The 14174-nt window shown below is 45.2% G+C and overlaps 1 protein-coding gene across 6 annotated transcripts in view; it reads right to left on the bottom strand.

Moving 5' to 3' along the window:
• Nucleotides 1-14174, bottom strand: part of LOC139471630 (uncharacterized) — a 75142-nt gene that overhangs the window by 17883 nt on the left and 43085 nt on the right. For all 6 annotated transcript variants that reach the window (XM_071254023.1, XM_071254024.1, XM_071254022.1 and 3 more), the window contains 5 exons: nt 11549-11694; nt 11105-11257; nt 10386-10523; nt 8610-8693; nt 7538-7645 (listed from right to left, as the gene is read on the bottom strand). In XM_071254023.1, the coding sequence (XP_071110124.1) occupies nt 7538-7645; nt 8610-8693; nt 10386-10523; nt 11105-11257; nt 11549-11694 (629 nt within the window). The remainder of the gene's footprint in view (nt 1-7537; nt 7646-8609; nt 8694-10385; nt 10524-11104; nt 11258-11548; nt 11695-14174) is intronic.

Below are 14174 nucleotides of genomic sequence, written 5' to 3' on the forward strand. Positions count from 1 at the left end.
GAGTTGCCGCCCTTTGATCATTGAAATTTTCAAAAGCACTAACATCTCAACAAAGAAATGGAGGCAAGTGTTTCTACATACAAATACAAAACAAAAGATTCTAATACATAACAGAAGGAAACAGTGAACATTAAAATGAAGGACAATGTCCGGATATTTTCTTATGATATGAATGAGTACAAGTAAAATGAGTTCCATATTAACATAACTCTGTACTAACATGTATATTTACAGCTTGTTCATGTAATATTTACATGAAGTAGATGGCATGTTGACCCCATGATCATTGAACAACCTTACCACTTGCCATAGCGTTGTAAAATGTTTCTCGTTTGAGTAAAATAGGTTATTCAAATAGAAAAACCTGACTTTGTGAAGAATACAAAGTTACGTAAGTCCCCATAAATCTCAAAACAAGTTAGAATTTTTTTCAATATTTGGTATCCAGAGTTTGCTATCAAGATCAGAGGTTATATTTAAAAAATATGGTCCGTGAACTTTAACAAAACATATATGCCACATGAAGTGTTTCTTGAACGACAAGACAGAACTACCTCCCTTCCATTATATCTCTACACTGGAGCTAATTAAACCCTGCATCAACAGAAACATAAAAAGACAAAGTTAAAGATAGAAGTTTTTCAAAATTTGATTTTATTCCAATTTGGGAAAGTTGGTGGATGATAAAAAATATTAGGATGTTAGGTTTATTCCATTCTACATTTGATTCGGTTGATCCACAAACCAATTAATACAAACAACACTTTTGAAAAAAATAATTCCCAGGCTATCAGCACATAACATTACTTGAGAGAATTGTAACGTACCTCTAACATAGTTATAGCCTGTGCAAGAGGTACAGTATCTCCACACTAGTCTACAAGTCATCTAGGACTAGAACTGACTGTAAATGACAAACCTGAGTTCCAATTCTTATTAGATAAGATTACAACATTGTTACAAGCCCACATTAATGAGGGTTTAGAGCTCACAGTATTAAAGGTCCAATCACAGCTCACACCTTGGAGGTCGTATGTACAGTATGTACAGTAGGGAGCAGGGAGGATTAACACAAAGTATTTAGGGATTAACCACAGCTTTCTCACAAGTGTCGCAGTGCTGGAGGATATGTAATTGCAATTACTTACATGCTCATGCTAATCCTTAAAATCTGCTTGATCTTCTGTGTTAAGAACTATCTGTCTAAGCACAAGTCCTCAATCAACACATTTGGTTTGCGACATTATTTTTTTATGAACATAAACAGTGAGTGAGTGAGTGAGTTCGGTTTTACGCCGCTTTAAGCAATATTCCAGCGATATCACGGCTGGGGACACCAGAAATAGGCTTCACACATTGTACCCATGTCGGGAATCGAACCCGGATCTTCAGCGTATATTGCTAAAAGCGGAGTAAAACCAAACTCACTCACTCACTAGCCAGAAGGTGTTTGAGTCAAGTGAGTGAGGTGTGAGTGAGGTGTGGTGAGGTGTGGTCGAGGTGTGAGTGAGGTGTGGTCGAGGTGTGAGTGAGGTGTGGTCGAGGTGTGGTCGAGGTGTGAGTGAGGTGTGGTCGAGGTGTGGTCGAGGTGTGGTCGAGGTGTGAGTGAGGTGTGGTCGAGGTGTGGTCGAGGTGTGAGTGAGGTGTGAGTGAGGTGTGGTCGAGGTGTGGTCGAGGTGTGGTCGAGGTGTGAGTGAGGTGTGGTGAGGTGTGGTCGAGGTGTGAGTGAGGTACGGTCGAGGTGTGAGTGAGGTGTGAGTGAGGTGTGAGTGAGGTGTGAGTGAGGTGTGGTCGAGGTGTGAGTGAGGTGTGAGTGAGGTGTGAGTGAGGTGTGGTCGAGGTGTGAGTGAGGTGTGGTCGAGGTGTGGTCGAGGTGTGGTAAGGTGCGGTCGAGGTGTGAGTGAGGTGTGAGTGAGGTGTGAGTGAGGTGTGAGTGAGGTGTGGTCGAGGTGTGAGTGAGGTGTGAGTGAGGTGTGGTCGAGGTGTGGTCGAGGTGTGGTAAGGTGCGGTCGAGGTGTGAGTGAGGTGTGGTCGAGGTGTGGTTGAGGTGTGAGTGAGGTGTGGTCGAGGTGTGGTCGAGGTGTGAGTGAGGTGTGGTCGAGGTGTGGTCGAGGTGTGAGTGAGGTGTGGTCGAGGTGTGGTAAGGTGCGGTCGAGGTGTGGTCGAGGTGTGAGTGAGGTGTGGTCGAGGTGTGGTCGAGGTGTGAGTGAGGTGTGGTAAGGTGCGGTCGAGGTGTGGTCGAGGTGTGAGTGAGGTGTGCTCGAGGTGTGAGTGAGGTGTGGTCGAGGTGTGGTCGAGGTGTGAGTGAGGTGTGGTCGAGGTGTGGTCGAGGTGTGAGTGAGGTGTGAGTGAGGTGTGGTCGAGGTGTGAGTGAGGTGTGGTCGAGGTGTGGTCGAGGTGTGGTAAGGTGCGGTCGAGGTGTGAGTGAGGTGTGGTAAGGTGTGGTCGAGGTGTGAGTGAGGTGTGAGTGAGGTGTGGTCGAGGTGTGAGTGAGGTGTGGTCGAGGTGTGAGAGAGGTGTGAGTGAGGCGTGGTCGAGGTGTGGTCGATGTGTGATTGAGGTGTGGTCGAGGTGTGGTCGAGGTGTGAGTGAGGTGTGGTCGAGGTGTGGTCGAGGTGTGAGTGAGGTGTGGTCGAGGTGTGGTCGAGGTGTGGTCGAGGTGTGGTTGAGGTGTGAGTGAGGTGTGGTCGAGGTGTGAGTGAGGTGTGGTTGAGGTGTGGTCGAGGTGTGAGTGAGGTGTGGTTGAGGTGTGAGTGAGGTGTGGTTGAGGTGTGGTTGAGGTGTGGTTGAGGTGTGGTTGAGGTGTGGTTGAGGTGTGAGTGAGGTGTGGTTGAGGTGTGAGTGAGGTGTGGTTGAGGTGTGGTCGAGGTGTGAGTGAGGTGTGAGTGAGGTGTGGTCGAGGTGTGGTCGAGGTGTGAGTGAGGTGTGAGTGAGGTGTGAGTGAGGTGTGGTCGAGGTGTGGTCGAGGTGTGAGTGAGGTGTGAGTGAGGTGTGGTCGAGGTGTGAGTGAGGTGTGGTCGAGGTGTGAGTGAGGTGTGGTCGAGGTGTGAGTGAGGTGTGAGTGAGGTGTGAGTGAGGTGTGGTCGAGGTGTGGTCGAGGTGTGAGTGAGGTGTGAGTGAGGTGTGAGTGAGGTGTGGTCGAGGTGTGAGTGAGGTGTGAGTGAGGTGTGAGTGAGGTGTGGTCGAGGTGTGAGTGAGGTGTGAGTGAGGTGTGAGTGAGGTGTGAGTGAGGTGTGAGTGAGGTGTGGTCGAGGTGTGGTTGAGGTGTGGTCGAGGTGTGAGTGAGGTGTGAGTGAGGTGTGAGTGAGGTGTGAGTGAGGTGTGGTCGAGGTGTGAGTGAGGTGTGGTCGAGGTGTGGTCGAGGTGTGAGTGAGGTGTGGTCGAGGTGTGGTCGAGGTGTGAGTGAGGTGTGGTCGAGGTGTGGTCGAGGTGTGAGTGAGGTGTGGTCGAGGTGTGGTCGAGGTGTGAGTGAGGTGTGGTTGAGGTGTGAGTGAGGTGTGAGTGAGGTGTGGTCGAGGTGTGAGTGAGGTGTGAGTGAGGTGTGAGTGAGGTGTGGTCGAGGTGTGGTCGAGGTGTGGTCAAGGTGTGAGTGAGGTGTGAGTGAGGTGTGGTCGAGGTGTGGTCGAGGTGTGACTGAGGTGTGAGTGAGGTGTGAGTGAGGTGTGGTCGAGGTGTGGTCGAGGTGTGAGTGAGGTGTGGTCGAGGTGTGGTCGAGGTGTGGTCGAGGTGTGGTTGAGGTGTGAGTGAGGTGTGGTCGAGGTGTGAGTGAGGTGTGGTCGAGGTGTGGTCGAGGTGTGAGTGAGGTGTGAGTGAGGTGTGAGTGAGGTGTGAGTGAGGTGTGGTCGAGGTGTGAGTGAGGTGTGAGTGAGGTGTGAGTGAGGTGTGGTTGAGGTGTGAGTGAGGTGTGAGTGAGGTGTGAGTGAGGTGTGGTCGAGGTGTGAGTGAGGTGTGGTCGAGGTGTGGTCGAGGTGTGAGTGAGGTGTGGTCGAGGTGTGGTCGAGGTGTGAGTGAGGTGTGGTTGAGGTGTGAGTGAGGTGTGAGTGAGGTGTGGTCGAGGTGTGAGTGAGGTGTGAGTGAGGTGTGAGTGAGGTGTGGTCGAGGTGTGGTCGAGGTGTGGTCAAGGTGTGAGTGAGGTGTGAGTGAGGTGTGGTCGAGGTGTGGTCGAGGTGTGACTGAGGTGTGAGTGAGGTGTGAGTGAGGTGTGGTCGAGGTGTGGTCGAGGTGTGAGTGAGGTGTGGTCGAGGTGTGAGTGAGGTGTGAGTGAGGTGTGGTCGAGGTGTGGTCGAGGTGTGAGTGAGGTGTGGTCGAGGTGTGAGTGAGGTGTGAGTGAGGTGTGAGTGAGGTGTGAGTGAGGTGTGGTCGAGGTGTGGTCGAGGTGTGAGTGAGGTGTGAGTGAGGTGTGGTCGAGGTGTGGTCGAGGTGTGAGTGAGGTGTGGTCGAGGTGTGGTCGAGGTGTGAGTGAGGTGTGAGTGAGGTGTGAGTGAGGTGTGGTCGAGGTGTGGTCGAGGTGTGGTCGAGGTGTGAGTGAGGTGTGAGTGAGGTGTGGTCGAGGTGTGGTCGAGGTGTGAGTGAGGTGTGAGTGAGGTGTGAGTGAGGTGTGGTCGAGGTGTGAGTGAGGTGTGAGTGAGGTGTGGTCGAGGTGTGAGTGAGGTGTGGTCGAGGTGTGGTTGAACACTACAGTACTTCAGTAAAATCACAACATGCCAGCATAATGCTGGAGGACAGGTCAAAATGACTCCATAGATGTTTACCAAAATGGAGAGCCGTGGAATATTGCTGACCAAGGACTATAATTGTACAGTAACTAAAAAAGAATGTGGCACCCTTCACCACTTGGCCGATCTCAGTAAAATCAGATCTTTCACTCCGATACAGTATTTCTGCATGAAGATCTGACAGCCCCTCCACAGGAGGTAGCTTCAACTGAAATTTCTCATCGGCCAATCAATGTCAAGCCTTCCTACAACAGTAAGTGAGTAAGTTGAAATTTAAAGCCACATCGGCAATGTTTCAGCCACTGGAAGAAGTTTACATCAAAATTAATTTGGAAAACCTATCATCAAAAGACGGTATAATCGCTAGTATTACATCACAGCTTTACTTAAAACTGGTAGGTGAATGTAAAACCAGACAAAATAAAAAAACAGGTTAAGGATCGCCAGCAATTTCTGTACGAAAAAACGATTCACATGAATGAGATTACCTGCTCAGCCCCCCATGCTAACAGAGAGCTACATTCTACCATGTATGTACTCATATATGCAATTGTTGTTAATGTTAATACTCTAATGTTAATCCTCCACCTACTATATATATTCTGTACAATGTTCCTCATGCAGTCTTGCTTGACAACGGTATAAGGATCTATACCGAAACGTCGCCTTTACAGTATTAAAGAAGTTGTTATCCATAAATTGTGTCTTCTTTGTCACATTCTACCATTTACATAAATGTTAACAAAAGATGAAAGGACATAGTTGTCACAAAATAGGATTTATGTTTTCAGCTAATCTGATGTACATGTCTAGTTAGTATATAAACAGCTAAGTCAATGTTTAAATGTCATACTCTATGTCAATATTGTCATATCAGTTAGAACATGCCTCTCTGTTTAGAGAGGAAAGTATGATTTTGAATTAGGTTTGAGATAATTCTACAAGAAACATTTCAGTTCTTCCTCAGTACCAGGCTTATTCACCACAAAGCTACGACTGATTCCACAAGGAATAAATTAGTTGTTGCCTACATGTATGTTTACTTTTGAAGTCATAACAAATAGGGCGCTTTTCAAATTGTACTTTTCAATTTTTATTTTGTAGACCTGTGGAATCCATAAACAACTCGAACAAAAGTCCCATCTCATTATACTGAGTTGGTTGGTTGTTGTTTGACATCTCACTCAGCAATATTCTAGCTATATGATGGCGGTCTGTCAATCCTCGAGTCTAGACCAGACAATCCAGTGATTGACATCATGAGCATCGGTCAAAGCAATTTCAGGTGACTTGGGTTCAACGCCATTGTGAACAGCATGTTAGATATATAACGTTGTGTCAGCTTGTGGGAGTATAGCCTTCAATGTTTGCAACTTACGTAAAATCCACAAGCAGAGGTAGGGACATTAGTGCTGACAAGGGCTGGCTATCGAGACAGATCATGGAGATAGATAATTGTTTACTAAATATCGATCAATAATCAATAAATATTGGGGAAGTAACTCTGAGCAAATACACAAAAAAGAGTCCAAAAGAAATCAACATATTTCGCTGGACTGGTGAGTGGTGGCACATCTATGCAGGGATTACTTTGTGGACATTTGATATAGAACAAAAACAGTTACTTTCCATCTTCAGCAATTGACTACATTGACAATAACAAGTCGGTTTCGGTTAATCTAAACTGTAGTTCATCAAAATAGTTTATGTAAGATATTATCGATGACACAATTTTCATATCAATAATCTTTTATATTTCTTCCCATTGAGGATAATTCCAATTATCAATCTTTTTGGCCGGCCCTAGGGCTGACAGAGACAGAAAAATAATCAGCGTGAAATGTGGGATTCAAACCGACTCTCCAGGTTGTAAGGGATGCAAGTCTGCACAGCAAAGGGATGTGGAAGGGATTACAATGGGGATAAGAGACAATAACGCCCGGAAACTAAAAAAAACTAATCACAAAGACAATGTATGATCACACTTTTTTATAGCAGCTTTGTAATCTAAATAAACCTGGTACATGTGGACTGATCATATCACAGAAGGTATAATTGATTTGATTTAAATGTTAAAATGTAAAATGTAACGTAAATGTTAATTACGACTCTTACTGGTTTGTCTGACGATGATGCCATTATCTGTGACTAACGAAAGAACATATATATCGAGAATCAGTGACATTTTCAGCCAGTTTAGTAATTTGAAGTCACAGGACACCAAGAGCCACCTGGTGGCCGTGTGAGGATTCAAACTGGTGTTTTTACCATGACGAATGAGCAAGTAAACACTGTAACCGCTAGACTGCCTTAGATTTCATCACATGCGTAGGCAATAAATGTTATTTCAAACGAATATGGAATAATGTTCATCAAATATACTTCTTTCTATTTCACCAAGGACATCAGAAATGTCTACACAGTGAAAAACTGATTCAAAAATGCAATTAAAATAAGATGGTTTAATTCAGATAAACTTCTGTCAGTTCCATTGACCAATATTATTTTCTATTTCTGTCACAAAATCTAAGAGCTGGAGAGGTATACAATGAGCCATGCAAAAGAACACACTCATAAACAATGAATAGAAAATAAAGAACAACATATGGATATCAGCCACATCAAGAAGACTCTCTAGAACAAATATCTCACAGAAAAAAAAAAAATGTTGCAAAGTCTATTTTGGAAAATTTATTTAACAAATATAAAAACTTTATTGATAATATTGATTATTCAAGTGTTATTGATCACATCACTCAAATGCTATTACCACTGGAGCCAAAAAGCCATAGCTGCATGTAACAAGCTATCTGATTGGTTACCTTCAGTTCTGCAGCTTCCGTCCTATTGTACAGTGATTTCATGGTGGCCTCCTGACTGGCGGAGGTCTGGGCGTACACGTTCTCCGCCTGCCTTGAGCTGCTACTTCTCTGTCAGAAGGAGTGAGTGAATGTTGTTTAATGCCACAGTAATGAGTGAGTGAGTTGGGTTTAACACCACTTTTAACAATGCCATAGTAAGCAATGCTCCTGCTAGATCACATCTTACACGGTACTTGGAACTCTCATAAGGTTTTGAGGGGCGGACGGGTAGCCTGGTGGTTAAAGCGTTCGCTCGTCATGCCGCAGACCCGGGTTAGATTCCTGACATGGGTACAATGTGTGAAGCCCATTTCTGGTGTCCCCCGCCGTGATATTGCTGGAATATTGCTAAAAGCGACGTAAAAGCATACTCACTCACTCATAAGGTTTAGAGATCCTGGACACTCAAGAGGGTGCCCCAACCCCACCCCCACCCCTTCCATTCCATAAATTCTGAATACCATATTGTTTTTCACTCTCATCGCTCACCCTGAATTAAGGAGATGATGTAATTTGAAGTTAAAGAATTATCTAAATAAGGCAAAAAAATTAGTAGGGCTCACTCGTATCCCTGACTTCGACTCCAACATATTCCTAAGTTCAAAACATTAAAAGAGCAATTATTTTCTCATAAAATCCACTTATCGAAATTAAACTTTGCACTGCCCTGCTCCAATTGGTATAGAAATTGTACTCCGAATTGGAAAAGAATCCATAAAGTACAGTTTCAAGTCGCATAAATGTTTAAGTTAAAAAATTCTAAGTTTAAAACATGAAAATAAACATATAAAAATTAAACTTTGCACTGCAACTCAAGTACCCTCAAAATAGACCCTGAATCCCACATACCAAAAGGGGGTGATGCCTTACGCTTATTATAGATCATGGGAGAAATTAGATTGCATTTCTGATCAGAGAAGAATCCAGCAGTGAATATTTGCTTCCATTTTGAATTTTATGCACAGAGGACCATTGTTTCATCTGCTTTAACATCTGTTGAATTTCATCTAGAACACATTAAGCTCTTCCTCACCCTATCCAGTTCATCCTCCAGACTCCTCTTTGTGTTCTCCAGGTTGGCGTTCTTCTCCATCAGCGTCCGGACCTGGCTCCAAACCTTGACAAACATGGAAAACATGTCAGGGCAGGGGTCAGGGTCACACATCTGACTTGGGTGGTCATTGAAAATCAACTTCTTGCCATCATGTAGTATCAAAGCCAAAATGTATGTGCAGGCTTTCGGGAAATTGGATACCTCCGATCGGGTGGGGCCCAGAGGATCAGTACCCAGAGGACTACCCGGACCCATTGTTAGTCACATGATATATCATTTCATGACAATAACAATAAAACTGCATGATTACACTACAAGTCGCTAATGTTTGCATTTCTTTCTGACTATGCACCCAATCCTTCTGACTTATTTGAGTAAAGATGAAGCTTCAGTCAACTTCAGTGAATGTATGATCAGATCGCTTTACACATGAATCTAAATAGGTTTTGCCAGGGCTCTGGTAAAACAATTCAAAATTGGACATATTCCACCCAACTCTGTGACCTACAGCAGGTCGGGTAATTGGGGGACAGGTGCCCCGGTAGTAAATCTGGACTCCTCCCAGCCCTGGTAAGTTGATGCTGCTGTCAGCCAATTTGAAACAATTTCACAGCAGCAGAAAACAATAACCAGAGTGAGAAACAGACATAGCTTGGTCACCTTCACCTTCTGACCAGACCTCAGCCCCAACAAGCACAGCCTACCTTGGTCACTTTCACCTGACCAGACCTCGGCCCCAACAAGCACAGCCTACCTTGGTCACCTTCACCTGACCAGACCTCGGCCCCAACAAGCACAGCCTACCTTGGTCACCTTCACCTGACCAGACCTCGGCCCCAACAAGCACAGCCTACCTTGGTCACCTTCACCTGACCAGACCTCGGCCCCAACAAGCACAGCCTACCTTGGTCACCTTCACCTGACCAGACCTCAGCCCCAACAAGCACAGCCTACCTTGGTCACCTTCACCTGACCAGACCTCAGCCCCAACAAGCACAGCCTACCTTGGTCACCTTCACCTGACCAGACCTCAGCCCCAACAAGCACAGCCTACCTTGGTCACTTTCACCTGACCAGACCTCGGCCCCAACAAGCACAGCCTACCTTGGTCACCTTCACCTGACCAGACCTCGGCCCCAACAAGCACAGCCTACCTTGGTCACCTTCACCTGACCAGACCTCGGCCAAAACAAGCACAGCCTACCTTGGTCACCTTCACCTGACCAGACCTCGGCCAAAACAAGCACAGCCTACCTTGGTCACCTTCACCTGACCAGACCTCGGCCCCAAACAAGCACAGCCTACCTTGGTCACCTTCACCTGACTAGACCTCGGCCCCAACAAGCACAGCCTACCTTGGTCACCTTCACCTGACCAGACCTCGGCCCCAACAAGCACAGCCTACCTTGGTCACCTTCACCTGACCAGACCTCAGCCCCAACAAGCACAGCCTACCTTGGTCACTTTCACCTGACCAGACCTCGGCCCCAACAAGCACAGCCTACCTTGGTCACCTTCACCTGACCAGACCTCGGCCCCAACAAGCACAGCCTACCTTGGTCACCTTCACCTGACTAGACCTCGGCCCCAACAAGCACAGCCTACCTAGGTCACCTTCACCTGACCAGACCTCGGCCCCAACAAGCACAGCCTACCTTGGTCACCTTCACCTGACCAGAACTCGGCCCTAACAAGCACAGCCTACCTTGGTCACCTTCATCTGACCAGACCTCGGCCCCAACAAGCACAGCCTACCTTGGTCATCTCCTGGTCAAGGGCCTGGTTTCTGTTCTCATACTCCGTCCTGAGTTTGACCTCGGTGTTGAGTTGGGCCTCGAGGCGGTCAACGGTGGACCTGCTCCTGGAAGTGTCGCTCTGCTGCTTCAGGAGTTCCTGCAGGGAAGGAGGCACCATTTCACACATGTCATGGGACAAACTTATACACACTTTATATTTTACGCATCATGCATATTTCATGACAAAAGAGCAGTTTCTGATCAGGATCAGTTTTGTTTTATAGATTGTTTGGGTCAATATGTCAATATTCAGAAGGCAAAAAGAGATTTTTAGCCAATGTGACCAGGGTTGATTTGAGGTTAATTTCTTGTGAATAAATGTTACAAAAAGAATACAACTGTATACAGCTGTACAAAGCAAACTGGGGACCAACCTGTTCCCCAAGATATACACAACAAAGTGGGGACCAACCTGTTCCCCCAGCTATACACAACAAAGTGGGGACCGACCTGTTCCCGAAGATATACACAACAAAGTGGGAACCGACCTGTTCCCCAAGATATTCACAACAAAATGGGGACCAACCTGTTCCCCCAGCAACACACAACAATGTGGGGACCAACCTGTTCTCCCAGATATACGCAACAAAGTGGGGAATAACCTGTGCCCCCAGCTATACACAACAAAGTGGGGACCAACCTGTTCCCCCAGCTATACACAACATAGTGGGGACCAACCTGTTCTCGTTCCCTTAGCTGGCTCCTCATGTCCCTGGCCTCAGCGGCAGCAGCATCCAACTTCTCCGTCAACGACTCCAGCTCCTTCTTGTGGTACAGCTTCACCTCCTTCAACTCCATCTCCCTACGTGTGATGGTGCTCTCATACTTCGCCTGCAACATCATCAACATCATTGTCATCCCCATCCTCATCACTACAGTCATCACTGTCATTGCCATTACTGCAATCTCCATCACTGACAAGTCGTTTTCACCAAGGTCACCATGAAATAATTATCGCTGTCATATTCATAAAAATGTATCAGTTTCATTACACTATCATCATCACCATCAGCAAATCATAGTCAGAATCGCAATTTTGATACCATAATTTGTATTATCATCAACATCATCATGAGAGACACTTCCCACATTTGAGGAGTACTGCCTTCCCTCCCCACTCACAGACTGTCCGACCCCATTGGCCTCCAGCTTGAACACCCTTGTCTGATGCGTGTGGAGCTCCTCCCGCAGCTGCCTGTTCTGCTCGCGGGCCACGTCCAGGTCCGCCTCCAGCTGCTGGATGTAGCGCACATTCTGGCTGTGCTTCTCTGGAGGGAGGAAGTGACTTGGGTTAAACACAAACTTGTACAGTCTTTCAGCTATAGCATGACTTAAGTAATGCAATTTCATAAAACCACAAGTATGTGTAATATACTGACAAAGTTCGAAACACAATCACGGCAAACATGGATTCGTAATCAGGATCATACGTTTCTGACATGCCCAAGGGACACAACTCTGTATCTTAGACGACTGGGCCATCCTGGCCCCATATTTCTCCCGGACATGTGATGTCACATCCTCATCAGGATAGGACATTTTATCTGCAGTATATCTTACCTGTTTAGTATGATTGGTTCAACAGTGATCTTGTGATGACCATAGACATGCACATTTTTATCTTTTATGCGTTAATCATGTTAATTTTGAAATTATGAGAAAAGAACAGTGTTGAACACCATAGTCTGTAATGTTCCAGCTGCAGCCTGTAACTAATTGCATCTGGGTCAGACAAACCAGTGGTTGATAGCATGAACAACAATCAATGCTTGTAGGGTACAATGATACACAACCAACCAGGTAACACATTGTGGACACTTCTTCATTTAAAGATTGCACTCTGGAATGAAGACATTTACACCTTCCATGCTTTTACCAATCCACCTTATGTGTGTACTTTGATTTCCATGGGATGGTTGCATTAGAGCTGGGATGATTCACAATATTGAAGTCCTGATGCATGGCAGATCGTGCTGCAGTAAGAATGACACAACTGATGGTCATAACCCATCTTTCAGGGTGGACATTCAGGAAACAATAGAGTAATGTGCTGAAATGACTACTCAGCCACAGTCAGTATCAAAATATTAACCATGTAGCATTTGATGAACCTACGATACCTCAATGTATCAGTGAATCGTTCCACCTCTACATTACCAGGCTAAGTCAATAAACTTCCGTTAATTTGATCATTTTGTTGTTTAATGCCACACTCAGCAATATTCCAGCTCTATGAAGGCAGTCTGTAAATAATCAAACCTGGACAATCCAGAGATCGATATTATGAGCAACGATCCACACCATCGGGGTACCATGACATGTAATCAACCAAGACACCAAGCCTGACCACCTGATCCATTTGGCCACCTCTTACATTGAGCAGAGTGTGTTTATAACATATTCTAACTGGGAATCCCCAGGGTCCATTAAACCTGAACAGTTGACATACAGGAACACAAACCAATACAACGAACACCAAACAAGTAGCAAAGTTAAACATTCCATATAAATTAACTCCAAGACATAAGTCAATCTACTGATGTGTGTGGCCACAAAGAACTGACGCAGTCTCTTTCTTCTGGATTAAGTTTTTTTTTCAGAAATACTGCTAAGTTTGATTTGGTGACAAAAGATGTTTCAGTAATAACCTTGTCGTTAAATCACCAAAACAGTCACACTATTGTGCCTATGTGTTATCAGATTATTTTAACCTCCCACGTAGATTTTGGTAGCTTCCAAATCATCCCATCTTCGATTGTCCAGGGTATTACATCTCCATTCGATGATGGTAAACACCTATTGACCACTTGCACAAAGCACTTGTAGTGCTGGGACAGTTATACTCCTGTGCCTATCACAGGTTCCTGTGCCTATCATCGGTTCCTGTGCCTATTATCGTTTCCTGTGCCTATCATCGGTTCCTGTGCCTATCATCGGTTCCTGTGCCTATTATCGTTTCCTGTGCCTATTATCGTTTCCTGTGCCTATCATCGGTTCCTGTGCCTATCATCGGTTCCTGTGCCTATCATCGGTTCCTGTGCCTATCATCGTTTCCTGTGCCTATCATCGTTTCCTGTGCCTATCATCGGTTCCTAATAGTGGCAGTGCTGAGGTTGATTTGAGCAAGGGGACCCTGGTCCAGTTCATTACCAGAACTCAGGTTTCATGGCACAATGCCAAAGAATGCCATCCAGTCAAATTCTATTCATGTTTGAGATAAATTCTACAACTGGTTGGAAGATGGAGAGACAAAGCTAGACACTGGACAATCGATAATGAAACCATGCACCCCTGGCCTTTTGACAAACCAATTGAAGAACAGTTTTTCTTGTTAAAGGAAGACGTTGTTTCTGGCCACACAGATCAGTACAAAATTCAGTGTTTGAACAAACATTCCAAACAGTAAACAGGTAAATGTGAAGGTCATGCACAAACAATCAACTCATTCAATAAACAAATATTGTGCAAAATCTGCATTGAACCAAAAAGCATGTGTAATTATGTTCCACATTGTATATTTTTAAGGTAATACATATGACCATGATGACTGTAAAGCCAAAATTTCACAAATGTGAAACATCAGTAAAATGCAAATTACGAACTTGTTTTAACTTCAAGAAGATTTATAAGGAATGTACATCACAATGAATTCCAGCAGAAATTAATTTCCTGTCATTTTTTTATGACATAAACAGAAAACAGTTATCACATGGATGATTCCCATGGATGAGGGATTTGAAATTCAGAT

The sequence above is a fragment of the Haliotis cracherodii genome, unplaced genomic scaffold (genome assembly GCF_022045235.1).
Source record: "Haliotis cracherodii isolate W230 unplaced genomic scaffold, xgHalCrac1.p SCAF_23, whole genome shotgun sequence".
NCBI classification, from domain to species: domain Eukaryota; kingdom Metazoa; phylum Mollusca; class Gastropoda; order Lepetellida; family Haliotidae; genus Haliotis; species Haliotis cracherodii.